The sequence below is a fragment of the Miniopterus natalensis genome, chromosome 14 (genome assembly GCF_054644295.1).
Source record: "Miniopterus natalensis isolate mMinNat1 chromosome 14, mMinNat1.hap1, whole genome shotgun sequence".
NCBI lineage: Eukaryota > Metazoa > Chordata > Mammalia > Chiroptera > Miniopteridae > Miniopterus > Miniopterus natalensis.
This window is the reverse complement of record NC_142094.1, coordinates 14,895,852-14,916,559: the sequence shown is the minus strand read 5'-3', so window position 1 is coordinate 14,916,559 and position 20,708 is coordinate 14,895,852. Positions and strand designations below refer to the sequence as shown.

General features: G+C 55.5%; 1 protein-coding gene across 4 annotated transcripts in view; it reads left to right on the top strand.

The window, feature by feature from the left end:
* Positions 1-15,721: 15,721 nt before the first annotated feature.
* Positions 15,722-20,708, top strand: part of SH2D4B (SH2 domain containing 4B) — a 76,815-nt gene continuing 71,828 nt past the window's right edge. For 2 of the 4 annotated variants that reach the window (XM_087824125.1, XM_087824124.1), the window contains exons 1-2: positions 15,722-15,975; positions 17,233-17,235. In XM_087824125.1, the coding sequence (XP_087680251.1) occupies positions 15,792-15,975; positions 17,233-17,235 (187 nt within the window). In that variant the 5' untranslated portion in view covers positions 15,722-15,791. The remainder of the gene's footprint in view (positions 15,976-17,232; positions 17,236-20,708) is intronic. The other 2 variants (XM_087824123.1, XM_087824122.1) reach the window with 1 other exon arrangement.

Sequence of the window (20,708 nt, the reverse complement as noted above, 5' to 3'; positions counted from 1 at the left end):
CCCTCAGACCTTCCACGTTTTTGACCCAGGCCTCCCAGATCCCTGACCCTCTCCCGCCCATCCTTGTCATGCCCCTGGCCATGCCTGCCACTGCGCAGCTCACCCGTCTCCAGGGGCTCCCACTGCTGGCAGGGCAAGGCTGACGCATGAGCCTGCGCAGTGTCCCCACACGAATGACAATACAAATTAATGGGTAAAGAACCCGGAACACAGGGCTCAGAGCACCTACTCATAAACTCATCCAGTCACCAGCAGCTCTGAGGAAGCCATTTTTGGCCCCAAACCTGAGACTTGGAGAAAGGTAAGTTATTGCCAAGGATTCAGGCTGTACCAGCAAATAAAATGGGAGGTTTGGTGCCCACCAGCTTTGAATTCTGAAGCTCTGGTTGGCTCCTGCTGAGCAAAACCACAGGAGGGCAAGCCTGAGACAATTTCCTGAAGGTTGTCCTGTTAATTGGGCTCTGGCGGGGACAGGCATTTAAAGAAAGGGAGAGTGGTGATCCCCGCCTCTATACCTGGATTTGTGCGCTGGGCTTTGTTTCGGGGCCTGTGGGGAAGAGCATGGTGTGGCCCCTAAGAGCTCAGCCCCACCCTGCACTGGAGGCCCTGCCTCTGCGCCCTGGCTCACTGCTCTGCAAAGTGAGAGGGCTTTCTGTGCGGGGCAGTGAGAACTCGGGCACATACTATTCTCCAGGAGATACCATGCCAGGGCTGCCTCTGGGACAGTAATGGGCATGCACATGAGTGTAGGCGATCGTGACCTTAGGGACTGCCAGGGGAGAGCCCCCAGAAGAGGCTGGGTCAGAGGCCAGCGGAGGAGGGAGGGCCTCAGTCCCAGGAGCAGGGGCCACCTGGTCTCTGGTCAGCACCCTCAGCGTGGGCTGCAGGGGCACAGAGAAAGGGGAGGGTCTGTTGCAGTATTCCCAGCACCCAAGGACTGTCCTGGGAAGGGCCTGCCCAGGGGTTGGGCACTCAGCCCTGTCACCCAGCAGTCCAGTGCCCTCAGCTGCACTGGGTGAGTGAGATGGCTGTGTGACCTTCACAGCTTGACCTTTTCAGCTCTAGAGTCATAGGGTCTGTCCATCGGCCACAGAGTTTTTAGGCCATCTGCCTCTAAACTGTGCTGACCCGTCCCTGGTAACGGAGCTTGGCCGAGGTGCTGCTCGGTGCTGCTCGGTGCTGCTCGGTGCTGGTGTCTTGTCTGAGAGGGTGCTGCCCAGCCTTCCCGGGCAGACCTGTCCTCACTCACTTGGGCGCGCTCCAGAATTCCAGAGACCTGCACACCTTTAGGGCCTTTTTAGCTCCTAAAGCCAGCACAGCCTGGCTTTCCCCCCAAAGACTGCAATAAAGGCATGTTCATTCTGAAAATGTTTGGGGGCCTCCGGGGGGGGCCTCCAGAAACCCTGAAGTGGGCACTGCAGACCTGGGACTTTGGAGGAAGAAAGAGTGAGGGACACCTTTAAGTGGCCGCTCCTGTGGCGAAGTCAGCAGCTCTAGAGCTCCCAGCCTCGGAGGCAGAGGGCTGAGCGCTGACAATGGCCTGAGACAATTATTTCTTCACTCTGCTTTGAAGCCTGCTTTAATAAGCACCTAAATAAATTCTCACCTTGGTCTGTAATTTTATCACCTCAAACGACCTTTAAACTAGTCTTTTTAAAATTTATAAGTAAAAGTGATTTAAGCACTGGAGAGTGTAAAGCATGTCTCCTCTTCCCCAGAGGGACCACCATTAAGTGCCCCTCCAGAAAACGTCCATGCCCATCAAGTGTGTTTTTCACACCGGTGAGAAGCGTATCTCACAGAGTATTCTACAATTAATTTCACTTAATATGTCTCAGAGCCGTTTTCCTGCGGGTGCCACCCCGCCGGGTGCCTGTCCGCGGTCATGCTGACCTCTGTAGACTGCGCAGTGAATGGGCCGGACTCTGCGGGGGGAGTGTTTACAGCCCAGGTAACAGAAACCCAATTCAAACTGTTCTAAACAATGAGAGGAGGGTTTTGGCTCCTGAAACTGGAAAGTCCAGAGGTGGGGTGAGTTTCAGGGTTGGTTCGACCTGAGTGGCTCCGTGACGCCTGCAGGATCTGGTTTCCATCTTCTCTCTGCTGTGCCTTCTGAGGTGACCCAGTCACCCCAGGCAGAGGGAGGGGAGACCCTCCTCCACAACCTCGGGCCTCCCTGGTGGGGTCAGCGTGGTGGTGAGCCCCGTGCTTGTCCGTCCCACTGAAACCATGCGGTGGAGAAACGGGCTCCTGCTCACGGGGCTGAGCACTGGGGAGGCTGCCGACCCCCATTACACTTCTGTGGATGGATGTTTTAGCTGGTGCAGTGTTTTGCTCTTATAAAAACCCAATGGTGTTTTATTAATGAAATTACTTCCTAGAAGGGTTTGTAAGAAAAACATGTTTTTAAAGTTCTCCAGGAAGTTGGGCTGATACTATAATAAGTGGGTCTTAGCTGGTGTGTGGCGAGGTTACCCTGAGCGTCTGCAATGTATGGACTTGTTCTGGGCCTAAGTGGTGGTTGGGAGGGGGTGAGATCTCTCCAAGGATCCCCACCCCACCCAGCCTGTGGTCTGCAGCACAGGGTCCACAGGGAGGTTGAGCCAGAAGGGCAGAGGCACCCGAGTTCTCCGCCTCTGCCTTTGGAGATGGCTGGTCATACGGGAACAGTGATTTGGGGGGGCATCCTCATGTGTGGGTAAGGACACAGACTTGAGTTTCAGTGCTGCCCCCGAGGTTTCGCAGGGAGTGAGCTCCAGAGCCTGGGCAGACACAGCCTGCTGCCTGCCAGCCTGGCTGCAGCTCTAGGGTGCGGTACTGTGACTTCAGGAGAAGCCTCATTGCACCGACTGCCCCAGGGCCCTGCCCGGGGGCTTTGGGGTCCAGACAGCTCACTGCCTGCCCCTGACAGCCAGGCAGTGCCCACTCCAGTGGGCTCTGCCTGACTGCGTGCCCACTTTCCTGGAGAGCCAGGCACAGGGCACATGTCAGGGGGGCCCAGGGTAAGTGGGGGAGGAAGCGGGAGGTCTCAGCGCTGGGAGAGCCTCCCTGGGGAGGCAGGGATGGGAGTGTGGTGGGACCTTCCACTTCCTCCAGTGCCAGCAGACCCTTTGGGTTGGGACCTGTGCTGGGTGGGAGACGACTGAGCCTGAGTTTGGGCTTAAACACAAAACAACCCAAACGCCTTAGTGCCTCAGTTTCTTCCTTTGTAAAATGGAGAGAATTATCTTTATTTCACAGGGTTTCCTGGAGTGTTAGCGTGTAAATGGAATAGGTTGGTAAACTGGAAGGTGGTATTGAGTCCTCAGTCACCTTACTCACCAGTCTTGTGGCCTTGGCAAGTTATTTAACCTCTTTGAGTCTTTTTTGTAAATTGGGGATAAAATATCCCCACAGGGGGTTGTTTCAAGGATTAAATGAAATGAGGTGGGTAAAGCATTTAACATAGGACCAGGTTAGTGCACATCCCCAGTGGTACTGCAGGTATAATTAGGAAGAGGCTTTCTCAGTAGCTCCCACTTCCCCCCAGGCTGAGCCCCCTGGGCTCTATGTGATGCAGCTCCGGCCCCAGCCAGGCTGCAGCAAACAGCCTACTTCCCTGTCCTTTCAGGAGCAAGGCTTTGAGATCTTGGAGGGGAGCTTCCACAGGCATCGGGTGTTCAAGATCTGTTTGCTTTCTGTGTCAAAGGGTGGGGAGGTGAGAGAGCGGGGGTTCTTCTTGCCTGGAGTGTGATCCTGCAGGAAACCAACAAAATCCGAGAGGTTGCCCTTCAGAGCCTTCAGAGGAAGCAGAGTGGCCCTCACCTGCCAAGGGGCCCAGGGCTCTGTGCAGAGGCTGGTCCAAGGGAGCTGGTGGAGGGGCCACAGCTGCCTCCGAGGGGCCCAGGAGGGATGGTCTGGGAGAAGGGGTTAGATTAGAGTAGCTTGAAATGAGAAAGAGGAAAGGGCCTGGAAGCAGGCATTGCACATGCTCTGAAAATGGCAGGACATCATGTTTCGGGGTGTATGTGTGTGCATGAGAGAGAGAGAAAGAGAGAGAGAGAGAAGCCCATGGGCCCCTACTGTGCTTGCCCATGCTTCCCTCCACTTCCAGGAAAAGTGCTTTTTTAATTATTATTTTTTATTGTTCAAAATATTACAGATGTCACCTTTTTTCCCCACTGACCCCTTCCACCCCTTACCCGATCCCCTCCCCTCCCCTCCCCTCCCCTCCCCTGCCCTGCCCTGCCCTCCCCTCCCCTCCCCTGCCCTGCCCTGCCCTCCCCTGGCCTTTAGTGCACTATTGTCTGTGTCCATGGGTTATGCATACATGCATATAAATTCTTTGGTTAATCTCTCCCCACCCACCCACCCCCACCTTCCTTCTGAGATGTCAGTAGGAAAAGTTCATGTCTAAAAACATGCTGGAAGTCCCCCAAGGTCAGGAAGTCAGCTAAGTAAACAGTGTCTCCATCCAGCTTCTGGCCCAAGGCAGCGTGAGCCCGGCGACCTCACCTTGTAGGCCACCCCAGTCTTCCCCTCCCTGTGCCTTTGCAGGGAGTCCAGGGTTGCTGGCCCTGTTTGTAGATTCTTTGGGCACAAGCTGTTGTTCATCTTAATGGTAGTGGGGTGAGAGCATTGTATTTCTTTTAGTTTTACCTCTGTTTTTCTTTTCTGTTTTTTAAAATCCGCACAGCTGGGGTCCAATATAGAAATAAGTGGATTGGCCTCTGGGAGGGACTGAGCACCCTGTCCCTGGAGGTGTGAAAATCTCCTTTTTGGGGTTTTCTGGATGGGGCTGGGAGTGGATTTTGCTCTGCGTAGACCACAGTGCCCCTTCCTCTGCCCTCTGTTAGACATAAGTTTTTTAAAAAAAGGCATCACTCATATAAATGTTAAATATGCACATGTCAAATGTTTTATTTAACTCATTAATTAAATGGTGGAGCTGGTAAAATTAATGACCAGTTTAAAGGAGAAATCATAGTGAACCTATGTGGAGTAAAGGAATGCTGAGTGCCTTTTTTTTCAGGGGGAAGGGGTCAATTCAGCCTCATTGCGATATACTGCATGCATGCCCACAGACAACAAGTATTTTGCATGAACTCTACAACTTGGAGAGTTCTAGAAGCGCTCAAAGGCAGTGAAAGTCAGTCAGGTGAGCGGCAGGATGTGCTCTAAACAACACCTTCCTTGTTTTCCACCCGAGACGCCCAGAATCTTTTTCGCTTTTTCAAATTTCCTTCCTCTCTCTGTCCACCTGGCAGAGCTCACTTTTCAAAACAGGACCCAGGCAGCAAATCCAGAGGAACCGATCGATCTCTCACTGCAAGCAGAGCCTGGGGGCTAGGCATCTGCCAGGTGCTCTGGGTCCTGGGGGCTAGGCATCTGCCAGGTGCTCTGGGTCCTGGGGGCTAGGCATCTGCCAGGTGCTCTGGGTCCTGGGGGCTAGGCATCTGCCAGGCGCTCTGGGTCCTGGGGGTTAGGCATCTACCAGGCGCTCTGGGTCCTGGGGCCTAGGCATGGGCCAGGTGCTCTGGGTCCTGGGGGTTAGACATCTACCAGGCGCTCTGGGTCCTGGGGGTTAAGCATCTGCCAGGTGCTCTGGGTCCTGGGGGTTAGGCATCTACCAGGTGCTCTGGGTCCTGGGGCCTAGGCATGGGCCAGGTGCTCTGGGTCCTGGGGGTTAAGCATCTGCCAGGTGCTCTGGGTCGGGGCAGCCACAGCGGGAGGTGCCCTGGGGGCACCGGCTGCCCTCCCAGTGATGAATGGTGGCTGACTCAGGCTGTCTGCTGCCCGGAATTCCTGCCCACTCCTGTAGCCACCTCAGTAACTGGATCCAGGATCGAATCTGTCTTCTCTTCCCCAGCCTGCTCCTCCCGTCTCCCCATCTCAGCTGAGGGCACCACCATCCACCCAATGGCAAATCCAGGAGTGTGGGTGTCCCCTGGGCTCTGAGGACGAAATCAACACCATAGTCAACAGAACACCAAGCCACCTCCTCTAAAAGTTAAACCATTCTTCTAACAGGAGACCCTAACGTTTCACTCCCTGGAACAACTGTCTGGACAGGTTCTGGTGTCACTCTCCCCATTTCCCTTCTGGCCGAGTCCCAGACACCTCGCTCGCAGTGTGTGCATTCGAATCTCTTTTCCAGGGTAACTGCATTTTGAAGTGAGTTTTCCTCCCTCTGTGGATCGTTAAGCAATTCTGGGCAGCTGCAGGGCGTGGGGGGACTTGGGTGGTATCCCCATATGAAAGAGAACCTGTAGGGAGTTCTAAGGAGCTGGGCTGTGGGGGTGCCCAGGCCCTGGCTGATGAACTCCCCCTTACTTCCTCCCTGCAACACAATTCTTGCACCTGGCAAAGGTATTCATTTACATTTTGCAATTGTTCCTACCCCACCCCCTTCCTCCCCAAGGCTGCACCGGGATAGACATCAGCCGCTGGCCTTGGAGGCCGCAGTATGGTGAGTGTCCGCTGTGGTTCTCCTGTGTGAGGCTGGAACCACATCTAGGACCAGAGCTCTTCAATCCCAAGTAGCTGCTACTAAAGTGTGACAGTCCGACATCCTCATAAAACCCCTTATGGGCCCAGCACATCTGGGCTGGTGGGATGTGTGTGGGATCGAGGTAAGAGGAGAGAGCTATGAACCCCATTTTCTCCATTTTGCGTGAGTGGAGACTGCGCTTGCCCAGGGTGAGAACAGAATTTGCCTTGCCAGGATGGCTGCTGAGTGCCAGAGCTGGGTTCACAGCCCACAACTTCCACTCCAAGGAATGTTCTCCCTCCCTCTGATGACACTAACTCACAGGACACCGTGAGCAAGAAAGTGGGGAGGTGCAGGGCACACACTGAGCGTTGCACAGTGTGGAGGCAGTGTGGTGCAATGAAAGAGCCAGGAACCGGCCCTGTTTCCTCTGAAGTGGAGATAGTAATCCCAGAGCTGCAGCTTAGGCAGGAGTGCAGTGGTCCCCAAGGTGTGGTCCCTAGACCAGCAGCCCAAGAAGTTGTTAAACACGCAAATTCTGTGGTCTCACTCCAGGTCTGTGGAATCAGAAACTCTGGGACAGAGCCCAGCACTCTGTGTTTAATGTATGCTCAAGTGTGGGGACCGTTGCATAAGGGTAGAGTCAGGATAGACTAACCGCTATAGCAAAATCCCCTAAACTTGGGTGGCTTTGAAAAATAAATGTTTGTTTCTTGCTGATGTCACAGTTGCTGGTGGGTTGCAAGGGGCGCCGAGGAGGTTAATGCTCTACTCCACACAGTCTTTCAGGGACCCAGACTCCTTCCATCTTGTGGCAGCTCGTGGATGGGTAAGAGGGTGAGGCCTGGATGGCCTACACACCACCTGTGTTCACATTCCCTTCGCCAGGAATCAGAAGCCACACTGACCTACAAGGGGCTGGCAAGTGTCTAGCTATGTGCCCAGGAAGAACAGGAGAGGCCAGGCATAGGACACCAGTGGTCTGTTCCCCAAGTTCCACAGCTTTGGGAAATGAAGACTGGAACTGGATTTCCTGCCTTCTCTCTTTGTAGCAAAACCAAGGGCCCAGTCTGCAGTGGGCTTGTTTGCCAACCTACAGCTTCTGCTGAGCCTTCTCACGGCTCCACAGAGTGACCTGGAGGCGGTGGGCACCTCATCTGCTGGGCGGAGGTGTGGACTCTCACAGGGCCAGAGCTATGGGGGGCAGGTGGCGCACTAATTCCTGTCAGTGCCCTACAGGTTTGGCACTGGGGAAGCGTGGGCACAGCTACGTGGCCCTAAAATGACCGTCTATCTCAAAACAAGAGCCCAGGGGTGGGGGCAGTGGGAGGGCAGAAACCTGTTAGGGCTCAACAAGGCCTGGATTTAAGTTCTAGATTCATTAGCTGTGTGACCTGGACAATAAAAACGACCTTGGGATAATACAATTGCCTGCCTCATAATCTTGTTCTGAGAATTAAATGAGATACAAAAATAGAGCCCTTGGCGCAGCGCCTGCTGCCACACAGTAGGTGTGTAGGAAATCTTAGCAGCTCTTCCCTGGCTGCTCCCTTGAGGAGGGCGTGGGGTGGGGCCCGGGCTCCGCTGGTGTGAGAACCTGCTCTGGGAACCAGGCTCCCTCCAGCCTCAGCTGCTTGCAGGGCAGGCGCTGCTTCTTGCTTCTACTGATCAGGTGGCCTGGGGCCTGGGGGGTCTGGGCCTGTGGTTAGCTGTGGCTGCAGCTGAGGGACAGTTGGGAGGGCTTTGTGGGTGGCTGCCCTGCCTGCCAGGGGCACTGCCCATGGTGTAAGCCTGTTTGCCATCTGGGGCCCCAGAGTTGCCTCCTGCCCTTCGAGTTAATAAGAATCAGTCCGGGGCCAAGACAGTCGATACGCTAGATTGTGCCGAGGGGCCGCATCCAGGGGAAATCGGAAGGAGTCAGTCGAGTGCTCTTTCATTAGCAGGAATGGCTCCAGGGAGGGTCCCGGGGCAGAGGGTGCGGGGAAGGGCAGGCCATCTGTCTGTGGTGGAGAGGCCGCAGCCAGCTCAGTACCGCCTCCACCCTGAGGGCCCAGGGCGTCCTACTCCGTTAGCTGTGAGCAGGCACGAGGGACTCAGCGTCCTAGGAGCGGGGACTCCACCCTCTAGAAAATGCCTTTCTCCACTGTGTCCCTGGTTTTCCAGAGTGAGGCTAAGGAAGGGGGCTGGGGCGGTGAGGAAGTGATCGGCTGCAGAGAGCCCGGGAGCCTGGGAGGACTGCCTGGAAGGGGCCTCAGAGGTGGTCTGGCCCAGGTGCCTGAGCTTTCGTGTCCCGTCCTGTCCATCTCTGCAGCATCCTGGGCAAGATAGAGCCAAGCTACTGGGGTGGTCAGGACACGCTGGTCGCAAGGACCTTAATTCAAACAGGGTTAAGCAAAAGGGGTTTACCCGCTGCCATGGCAGGAAGGGACAGCGGGAGGTTCACTGAGAGGAGCCAGGCCTTGGGGGCTAGCACGGACTTGGCAGGGACAGGGTGTTTCCCTTCATTGGCAGCCCGGCTTCTCTGTGTGTGGGCCTCATATTGCCCCTGTTCTCTCCTGCTGAACACAGACCTTCCTCCCTGCAGGCAGACAAGTTCCAGCAGCCCCAAGTTAGCAACAGGTAGAAAATGAGCCAATTTCTCCCAGTGTTTCTCTATCAAACCCAGGCCCAAGTCCCATGCCTGCCTGGGATTCAGGACTTTGTCTTTTAACCCAGAGGAGTCTAGGGAAGCTTGCTGGGCAGACAGAATTAGCTACCACAGCCAGCACCAACCTGATATTTTGATTCACCAGGTGAGTGAGGAACCAGGTCCCAGATTAAGGAGCAGGAAAACAGAACTCACATTGTCACCTACTGTGCTCTTGGCCGACTCGCATAACTTGCCTCGCCCCTGAATGCTGACAGAGCCCTGCGCAGCACCCCCTGAATGCTGACAAACCCTGCGCAGCACCCCCTGAATGCTGACAGAGCCCTGTGCAGCATCCCGATGACTTACACAGATACACAGGGGTAAAGGAGCTGTGGCACTGCCCAGGTGGCCAGGCCTGGCTGGCTGCAACCCTGTGCTCAGAAACCAGAATCATAAAGTGTGTGTCTGTGCAGTTGGCTTTTGTTTGCAAGTATCAGCGTGGGTGCCCTTGCTTGGATCCCTCCAGTTCCATGGGGGAGAAAGCCCTACGCCCTCCCATGAATTCTGCTATTCCAGGGACTCCTGCTCCTTGCAGCCCATGTGCCCCCAACTCCTGTTCCCCTTAGTGGCCTCTGTTTTGTCCCTCCTCTGTTCTGGAGGAACTGGATAAAGTTTGCTTTTCTTTCCTCCTAAATAAGAAATCTACGCACAGCAAGTATTTTGTGTGTTATGTCATATTGGTAAAGATTTAGTGGGAATGTAAATTAGTGTAGCCACTATGGAAAACAGTATGGAGGTTCCTCCAAAAATTAAGAATAGATCTACTGCCCGGCTGGGCATGGCTCAGCAGTTGAGCTTCGACCTAGGATCCAGGCGATCGGGGTTCGATTCCCGGTCAGGGCACATGCCCGGGTTACGGGCTCAATCTCTGGTCGGGGCCGGCCGATCAATGACTCTCTCATTATTGATGTATCTATCTCTCTCTCTCCCTCTCCTTTCCTCTCTCTGAAATCAATAAAGATATATTAAAAAAAAAGAAAAAAAGAATAGAGCTACCATATGGCCCAGCACTTCCAATTCTGGGTATTTATCCGAAGGATACAAAAACACTGCTTCAAAAAGATATATGCTCCCTTGTGTTCATTGCAGCACTGTTTACAAATTTACAAATAGGCAAGAAATGGAAGCAACTCAAGTGTCCATTGACAGATGACTGGTAAAGAAGAAGTGTGTATATGCAATGGAATACTACTCAGTCGTGATAAAGGTGAAATCCTGCCATCTGCAACAGCATGGATGGATCTTGAGGGAATTATGTGAAGTAAGATCAGTCAGAAAAAAACCCAAATACTGCATGGTTTCATTTATATGCGGACTATAAAACAAACAACAACAAACTCATAGAGGCCGACAATAGATTAGTGGTTGCCAGAGGGGAAGAAGGGTGAGGGAGGGCGAAATGGGTAGAGATCAATGGCGTGCTGAAGGATGGAAGCTAGGTTTTGGTGGTGGGCACGCGATGTGGTACATACAGATGCTGCACATCTGAAACTTATGTTACAAACCAATCTTACCTCAATTAAAAAAAAAAAGATTTGGGGCCGGGTGGTCCACAACCACGGGTGGCAGCTCACCCCAGCTTGGCCTCCCAAACGTGCATATCTGAACCCAGCAAGGTGTCTAGATCAAGGGCCTTTCCTCTTAACAGGATCTGCTCACTCTCCTTAGAAAGCAGTAGGGGTTCAAATAGGGTTTTTCCTGATGCATAAAACCGGGGCCATACTCCACATAATATTTTACAGCTTGCTTTCCCCCTTACTACTACAGCGTGAGCACCGTCTTATGCCAACTGATATTCTGAAATATCAATTCTAATGGCTGTAGAGCATTTTATCCTATGGATGTCCCACGATTTATTCATCTAAACCCCATTTATTGAGCCCATCAATTATTTTGAAATTTTCACGATTCTGATGGTTATGGTAATTAATCTTATATATGCCACAGGACCTCCAGAGATCATAACCACGGGGGGGTGTCCTGGTAGGATCACAGGTAACAGGTGAGGATCGAGCTAATTATGTGTGCCCTGCTTATTGAATGAATATCCACCTTCCCCCCCTTTTATTAACCACCATTTCGATCATATGCTAAATAATTACATATGTATTTGGACCTGTGCCTGGGCTTTCTCACTTCAACCTGCCCGTTCTTGTGTCAGAACTGAAGGGTTTGATTTTATACGTTTGGATGCTGGCAGTAGGGTTCAGCATTCCTCACTATTTTCTAAGCTGTCCTCATCTGTTAACCTTTTTGGCTAACTTGGGAATCATTTTATCAAGCCTCTTCCTCACTTCCCAATTAATTTTCAGGTTTGGCTTGAAATTGTATTAACTGCATAAATTAATTTGAGATTTTATTAGTTATGTATCGATGTTTAACAAATTGCCCAGAAGTTCAGCAGATTAAAACTATATATGTACTCTGATGGTCATAGGAACAGCTGCGCGAGGCGATTCTGGCTCAGAGTCCGTGGTGAGGTTTCAGTGAGGATGTTTCCTGGGCTGCAGCCTCACCTGACCAGGTCCTCACAGTGTTAAATTCATTCCCAGGATTTCATATCTATCTGGCTGCCACTGTGAACGGGATCTTTGTCACCTTGTATTTCCTAAGTAATTGTTGCGCTTGTACAGGGACACTATTGATTTTTATGGCCGTAATTTTTCAGTAGAGCTTAGCTGGTGACAAGGCAGAAACTACTCTAGACTTTCACTGAGCCCTTGGATTGCAAAACTGATACCAGGTGAGATCCTAAATGTGCTCCTGGGAACAGCTTTCCCAAGTGACTAAGGGCAGGGGAGGTAGACAAAACGTAAGGAGAGCCTTCCTGCAGCTGATCCTTACGAGGCTGTGCCCAGGCATTTCCAAGGCCGAGATGACGGGGTTCTCTGGCCAACCCCTGACCCTGCCTTCGAGGGAGCCTGTGGTTACCGTCTGTGAGGACGGCCGTGGCAGCCGGCCTAGTGCCCCACAGATTCAGCCCATCTGCCCGTGACTCCCAGGTCCACGTCTCCTGCAACCCCTCTCCAGAATCCTGTTCTGGATGCCTCTGCAGCGTCTGCACAGTTCTAATCAATTCCACCTTGAAATTTCCTCTATTCATTCTCTTTCCAACAGGTATTTATCTGGCACCTGTTGCACGCCAAGCAGTGTTCTAGGCGCTGAGGGCATCGGTGGAGCACACACCCCTGAGGTGCTTGTTATCTTTGAAGGGGAGACATTCAAAAGCACAAACAAATAACAAAAATGATATTTTTAGGAGGATCAGGAGTAAAGAGGAGCTAAAAGTTTGAGCAAAGACTTGAAGGAGGTGATTGAGCCATGTGGGTTCCAGGCAGAGGGAACAGCCAGTGTAAGGCCCTGGGGAGGGCTGGTGCCTGGTTAGTCTGCAGAAAGCCAAGGGGACTCCCCAGCAGGATGGAGCCAGGGAGGGAGGGAGAGTGGGGGGAGGGGCCATCTGAGAAGGTGGGGGAGTCAGGCAGATCAAGGACCCCTGTCAGGACTTGGGCTTTGACTCTGAATAAAATGGGAGCCACTGCAAAGTTTTTCGCAGAGCTCTGATCTGATTTCAGTTTTAAGAGGCTTTTAGGTGGAATCAGAGATACCTGATAGGAGGCTCTGAGATGAGGACTGTGTCCCAATTCTGCCCTCCTTGATTCCTGCTGGCAACTCCCCCCTGCGCTTATCACCTCCGTCCTCTGTCATAGGCTTGGGCCCAAGTTTGCTGACCATTCTCCCTGCCTCCTGCTCTTGCAGGCTCCTCTCCAAGCCAGCAGCGGGCTGTGTGAAAAATGCCTCCAAGCCCCCTCCAGCTTCAGAACCTCTAGTGACACGAACGGTTCATCTACCCCATCAGGCTAGCCTCCCTGGCTCCGGAGGCCCGGCTGGGCCTGCACAGGTCCCTCTCTGGCCATGGGTGCTGGTATGGACGCGGCTGAGCCTGACCCACAACATGGACTTCCAGGAGCCAATTTTTGGAGTCACGTTTTTAAAGGACGTTTGACGTTTTATTTCGGTCATATGAATTACGTATTTTACTCGTGGCATTAGACAATTACAGACTTGTCTAAAGTGCTCTCTCTCCCCTTTGCAGAAGAGAGCGAAAACCATGTGCGTTCTTTGATATTTTTTCCTTTGTCTACACAAAATAAACACAGAATTTAAAAAATGGATTACACTGTGCATGACATTTTGCGCGTCGCCTTTTCACTTTGTCTGCGGTGGGCATTTTCCCTGCCAAGGCCGATCTGCCCCCGACCCCCTCCTTTGCGACAGGTGCAGTGCTCCACACTGGGGGGGCATCCAGGTGGTTCCCAGGGGCTTGCGCACATCGCATGCGCTCACCCCTGGCCCAGAGGAAGTTGCGTTGGCATGCAAAGTCAGACACACCGCACGGGGCAGAGAAAACCAAAAACCCAATAAAACCAGTTGACCCGAGGCAGAAACCCTTGGCTGAAGACCCCAGCCCCCCCTTCCCGCCCCCGTCGGTTTCAGGCGCCAGATGCTCCCCCTGGCGGCACCACCGCAGGCTGCTTTGGTGCGCGGCCCCTGCTCCTGGGGTCCCGGCCATAGCAGCCCTGCGCCCCCTCCCTCCAGGTCCCGGGGGTCCCAGGGCGTCCCGCGCGCTGGCTGTCCCGATCCCCGCGGCCGCCAGGGGGCGCCCCCGGCCGGGCCTGGGCTCGGCTCCGCGGGGAGGGCGGTCGCCGGGCGGGAGGCGGCGCCACGCGGCGCCCCGGGCTCGGGCCGCGCCCCCAGGGCGTCCTTCTGGAAACCGGATCCGGCGCCCCGGGCCGCCTGGCCTCCTGCCCCACTGACCTGGGAGTGCCGGGCAGCACCCCGCCCCTGCGGCCCCAAACAGGGCGCTAGCGGAGGTCGTTCCCGCTGGCCACTGCCCACCCTCCCGGACGGCGTCACCTCCGCAGGCGACACCGCCACCACCCGCGGACACCGCGCGGGCACCCACAGGCCGCCTGCCCAGTCCGGCCGCCCCTGCAGTGCCCTCTGCCGCCTTCTCCGTGCAGGCGGCGGGGGCCCGGGAAGGGGCAGGGGGCTCCCCCCCGCCCCCGCGTTTCCTCCAGTCCTTCCTCCCGCGTCTCCGCTGCGCCCCAGGTCCCGCCGGCCACAGGCGGGCACGACCGGGAGGAGTTGCCTGGGCGGCAGAGGAGGCTGGAGAAGGCTCTGGGTCCCAGAGCCCGAGGGGTCAGGACGCGGGGGGGGGGGGGGGTGTGTGCAGAGAAGCGGCCCGGGCCGCAGTGCAGGCGGCAGGGACCTGAGTGCACGCGCCGAGGTGCGGGCCACGGACGAGCCAGCCGGAGCTCGGGGAGGGCAGCGGGCCTCGGGCTCCCCTCCGCGCTGTGGGCTTAAAGCTCATCTGGACCCCCTCGATGTCCCTTCCTGTCGCTGCTCGTCACTCCTGGGCGCCCGGCCCACCTTCGGTCCTGTGGAGACTGGGGGGAGGCGCAGGGCCCCCCGCCACCAGGCACAGTGCCACGTCCCGTTTACTTTCTCCTGGCTGGGTTACATTTTCAAACCATCGAAAGATTCATTAGTTGCCAGTGGATGTCAATTTTGAAAACTGGGTAGAGTCCCAGCATGACAGCTTGATTCCTGAGCCCCAGTGTCCTTACCCGGATTCAGGGGCAGCGGAGAGGGGCCCTGGGCCCCTAGGGCTGGCTTCTGGTCCCAGCAACGCAGCTCCTACCCATCCGAAAGCCAGCCCCAGCCCGCTCTGCCCGGGGGCGGCGAGTTCCCCGCGCCCAGAATATGCGGTTTCATTCTTTTTGGTCATCTCCAGACACCTGCAACAAACAACAAAAAGATCAGCAACGACCACCAAAGCTGGGGCTCGTCTGGCAGCCCAGGCGTAGCTTTGGAGCCTCGTTCTAGGGAAAGAAGAGAGGACGCCTGCCGTCCGTGTCCCTGAATTCCGCCCTAAAGCCCCTTCAGTTGTCCCTCCTGACTCGCTTTGTCTTCTTTCTTGGCTACAACAGCAGAAAGCTCTCTGCTCCCCTCAGGCAGAGTTTTAAAAGCACTACCTCAGGACGCCAAAGGTCCTGCAGAAGGGCGTTGGAAATGGGGAGCGGCCGCGGAGCCTGGAAGCTGCTGGCTCGCTGCGCCGGCCTGCTTCAAATTGGCTCAGAAGACGTGGAATTAGTAGGCGAAGCTGCCTCCTGCTCCTCTTACCTGCGCAGGAGAGATCGGTTCCTGGCAGGCCGGGGCAGTGTCATCGATACAGCTGGTGTCATCGTTACCTTCCACTAACAGATCACTCGACACCCGTGGCCCAGGCAGGGCTGTGCCTGAGCACTGTCCCGTGGAGCCGGAGGCTTTGACCCTCCCCATTGTCCCAGGGGAAGCCAGATACAGGTGCCGCCTTGATGCGGTGCTTGGTGACCCAGCAGGAGGACTAGATTGTTCCTGGCCCTGCCTCCCCTGTAGGGTCCCGGCTGCCTCTCGGCTTCCTGCTGCCTGGCCCCTGTCGCTGTCCTGGGCAGCGATGAGTCTGCCGCTTGCTGGGAGCTGAGGCAGAGTGATGCTGCTGCGTGGAGAAGGGGCTCCCGGAGCGGCCCTGGAGTGAGGAGCCGGGGTGTCCCGCCTGCCCGCCTGCCCTGGCGTGGGCATCCAGGTGGCACCATGCTGCAGCAGATCCTGCACGACATGTACATCGACCCCGAGCTCCTCTCCGAGCTCAGCGATGTGCAGAAGCACATCCTCTTTTACAAGATGCGGGAGGAGCAGCTGAGGCGCTGGCGGGAGCGGGAGGCTTGGGACGCCCTGGCCCAGGCGGAGGGCCTCAGGCCCACGAAGGTCAAGCGAGGTAAGTGCCGGGGAGTTACCCAGGGCTCATTACTGATGCGGGGCTAGGTTCTTCTTTAAAATGGGCGCTGGTGTGGTGCGGGGTTGGACCTTGCAATTCTTGTTCTGTGAGCGTTTGGTCCCATTAGCACCAGCCTTTATTTTTTGACCCGGTCTGTGGGGCTCCAAGGCTGCAGACGGGGCTACCCAGGGATGGTGATGGTGTTGGGGAAAGGGGACCTGCTTTGTCCTGTTCTGGGAGGCTCACGTTCCGGGAGATCCCCACTGGGACCTCAGATTGTCTGACCGCCTGGTGAAGACGAAGCATAGTCCTGACCCCCATCGGTGGTGCTGGGTCAGGGGCCAGGGGCACCCAAGCTGTGCAGCTGCTCCCTTCCTGTGTGGGCCGCACGGTGGTTCTCAGCCAGGGCCAGTCCTGGTGTGAGAAGACACTCCAAGGGCCCAGCCTACATTTCGGGTGGTTTACCTGCTGTCATGCGCTGCCGAGCTCAGGACTGCTGCCCCCGTGAATGAAGGCGTCCTGGAGCAGGCACGCTGTGAGGCATGGGCTGGACTCAAGGTCCTCGGGGCTGGCCCTCTCTGCACGCTGCCTTTAGAGTGTGTGGAACCCATCCATCTCTCTGTTCACTCCCCACAAGCTTCCTCTGGCCCCCGTCTGTTCTCCAGAGTGAAGTGCAGACTTGATCTGTTTAAAGTTTTCAGTCCGGGACAAGGTCCTGCTTCTGTTCTGGGCATGCTGGGCCCTTGGGCACTGAGCTCCTGCTCTCCACACAAGGCTCCCTGGAGAGTTCCTGCTGTGTGCTACAGGTCACGCGCACCCGTCTGGACAGCTCGCTCCAGCCTCTGTCTGCACGAGTAGTTCTTCCTGTTGGAATGTCCCCCTGCCTTCATTCTCCTGACAGACTCTTTCAGGACTGGTCCCCTCCCCTAGAGTCTTTTGGGGATGCTCCTGGCACAGGGAAGGACTTACTTCTCAGCAGCTGCTTGGCATGTGGACCCACCCCTGCCCTAGCACTTGCCACATTGCCATTCGTCATCTGCTTGCTTGGCTCCCCGGGGGGCTCAAAGCCCCTGCAGTGTGAGGCCTTAGTCCATTGCCCTCCATCCCTGGCTGAGCACAGAGCTGGAACAGACTGTTAAATCCTAGTTCTGAACAAGACACAGCAGGACCCAAGGGGCAGAACTATGACTTGGCTGCGCGTGGCTGGTGCCAAGGCTGGGCCTATGGGCCACGCTGCGCTGGTAGCTGCATCGCTAGCTGGTAAACACGACAGGACAGGCACCTTTTCCAGGCCTACCCGGCCCGGCCCTGGGGCCTCGCATCGGCTGTGCGGGGTCTCTTCTGGGAGGAAGACAGATGCCTGAAAATTAAACTGCAAAAATATTTTTACTGCGATTTGTCACACGTTGACATCTGCATTTTCATGTATAAATTATACATTAACTCATTTGGGTTTCTGGTGCAGACGACTCTTTTCCGGATAATTAATTTTCTGATTTATAAAGAATGGAAAATAGGAGGAAACACACTGAGGAATGTGTGTGCGCCAGGTCAGGATCCCACCCAAATCCCAGCTCTCTGCTTCAGTCCTGCCCATGGAACTGTCTGGGCAGATAAGGGGGCACTGAGGGCTGGCCGTACCCCCCAGAGGCTGTGCAGCTTCTTGCTGCAGGGTCCAGGGTGCACCATGCCGGCTTCCTGTCCTCCCGTCAGGCACAAGGTTTCAACAGCCCCCCACCTCGTCAGTGAACCTCCCATTTACCAGGTGCCTGCCCCCAACTGAATGCTCCCAGAGCCCTGTGACCCCATTTCAGATGAAGCCGTGCTCACAGAAGGGGCACAATCCATCCAGTCATCTAGAGACTGAGAAATGGAGTTGGGTCCAGAAATGACCTTGGGTCCAGTGACTGATGCTTGTCTGTTCATTCACTTTTGAGTTATGACTTAGGTTCAGCAGAGGACCTGCGCCCTCATCCACTTCTTCATTTCCCCATGCCCTCTCTCCAACATTACCAGGGGCTCACTTTGGTCGGCTGGACAGAGCTTGGCAGGTCCCAGGGGCACAGCTGACTGGAATGCAGGGTGCGAGGCTGGGGGCAAAGCAGCCACCCGGTGGCTCAGGGCAGGAGAGTGTGGGGACAGGCTCCGTTGGCTGGATACTTCCTCTTCCTGACTTTCATAGGCGCCCCTCCCCATCAAGTCTGTCCTGAAGGAAACCTCTGCTGTGCCCCATGGAGCTGTGTGCCACGCCTGGGGATCCGTGAGCACAACTTAATCCTGGTCAACCTGGAAGGATGCTTCGCCTCCTCCTGCCCACTGCCCCAGTCCTGCTTGTCCCCTAAGGCTTCCACCCCACCCTCTCTTTTCTGGGGACATTTCCCAGCTCCCAGCAGGCCTCACCTCGCTGTCTCTAGGGCTCAGGTGCTGAGAGTAGGGCAGGGCAAGGTGTACCCTGTGCTGTGAATCTCTGGCTCAGTTGTGCCTGGAGAGGGTAGGAGCAAACCCTGGTGATGTGGGTCATCTAGTTTACAGATCCTGGAGCACACATTTGGGGGCCTCACAGACATAAGCTGGGGTGAAAGGTGACAGTTATGACTGGATGCATCACTCCCCTGAGGACACACGCCTGTCTTTTTTGTTTTCACTTTATATTTTGGTGAGAATCTTTTGGTGTTCTGCCCATGTGGAAGACACACATCTTTCGCTTAGGTGCTCTCTCGGCTGCCAGCACGTTTGCTGTCTTGTCACAGTTCTGACAACATTTGATGTTCAACAGGAATCGGTGTCATTAGGTTGAGACTGGGAAGATGTATAGCATTATGTTCCTTCTAGATGCGAGCCAGGCCCCCAGCACTGTTACGGCCTTTGCCATCTCTTTCCCTCCCTGCGCTCTTTCGCCCGCACAGGAACCCACACCTCGTGTTAGGAGCTGCAGCTTTCATGACCTCCGACCCCTCTGTGCTTGCCCAGTTATCCCAGTGTCCTGGGGCTGAGCTGGGGGTTGCCTGGGACACAGGACTCAGGACACATGTGTTTGATCTGCTGTCGTGACCCAAGAAGCTTCCCCACCTGGCCTGCCCAGCCTTCATGACCGGCAGTTTCTGTGGGTGTCAGGTTCTTCCGAGACCACCTCCGTATCAGTCCAGAGTCCTTTGCCTGGGAACCAGACGCCTTCCCCCTCCCCACACTTACTCCTTTAAGGTCCGACCATGGCCGCACTGTGGCCCAGCCTGCGCCCAGGGGGCGGCCGGCTTACTGCCCTCTGCGCCTCGTGCTCACGCGGCCAGCCGGTGCGCATCTCCGGTGCCTCGGTGCTGCCCCCGTCCCGCCCTCGCGCCACCCTGTGGAGTGCTCTCCATGCGGCTGGTCCCAGACCCACTGCCTCCATTCCTCACAGCTGGGCCGAGAGGTGGCTCCCTCCTCCTGGGCTCCCCAGGCTCTGCTGGCTAAGCCTGTGCCGCGTCCAGAGCAGCCCTGACCTGGGCCTAGGAAGACGCCTCCTTAGTGTCCCCTCGGTGTTGAAGCATTAAGCTACTCCTGCTGCACACTTGCCCCGGCTCTGGTGCCTCGTGTGGGCCTGGTCTGTGCCCTAATGAGGCCTTTGGACGTGGTCCTTCTAGCTGCGCATCTGTCTACTGTCATCAGTAACCACGGCAGCCTCGCCTGGGGCCCCGAGCCCTCTGTCCTAGCATGGCAGCCCTGCCCTACTCGTCTGCAGACATGCCTAATGCAGCCATGTTCTTAGTGGTCCCCTGCCTCACACTTGCACCCTCACAGCCCTTTCTCTGCACAGCCGCCCAAGTGGCTTTTTAACATGCTGGTTAGCTCCTGCCTCTCCCTTCCTCAGTGGCTTCCATTGCACTCAGAGAAAATAAAAGTGCTTTCGCTGGCCTCTGCCCACTCTCTAACCCGATTTCCACCCAGGTGCTTTCCTCTGCTCCTTCCCAAACCCTCACGAGGCTAGTTCCACCCATCGTTCACCTCTCAGTTACATGTCAAATTTTTCACTGACCACTGTCCCAATGAGCCCCATCTCGACCTCTTTCACAACACCCTGCCCCATTTTCTTCATAGCTCTCACCACATCTTGTTCCAGAGCACTGTCGGCACCCCAAAAGGAAAGCCTGTCTCCATGAACCAGCCACTCCCCCCCCCACCCCCACCCCCTCGGCCCCTGGCACCACTGGTCTCCTTTCTGTCTCTATGGACTTGGCCTTCTCTCCCCACCCTTCCCCCACCCCTCCTCCTGGATCTGTTTGCTAAGTTGAGGTCAGTCTCCTCCATGAGACTGAAAGTGCCATGAGCCCGAAAGTGCCAGGAGCCCATGGGTGTTGCATTGTTTCTATCCTGGCTGTGAACAAAGCCTAGGGCTATGGTAGGGGGTGTGTGTGCCCCGGGAGGGGGGGGGCGAGTACCTGCTAAGACCCCTGCAGCCTCCTGTGTCAGAGGGGCTGGATTGGAGGGACAGGTGTTAACAGATTTCTTCTTGAGTGAAAGACTGTGCTGTGCAGTGTGACTGCCCCCTAGACCTTGAAAACCTTCAGTGACAGTATAAAAATCACAAGATGCTTGTGTTTTGGGATATACTATAGAAGCCAAAACACAATCTGTAATATACAAGTAATGGCAGCTCTGTCGCCTTTTCCCTCATCCTTCAACTCATTTCATTTTCATTTCTTGTGTTAGGATCTTGACTTAGATTTTAGTTGGTCCAGTCCCACTCTTCGTCTTTG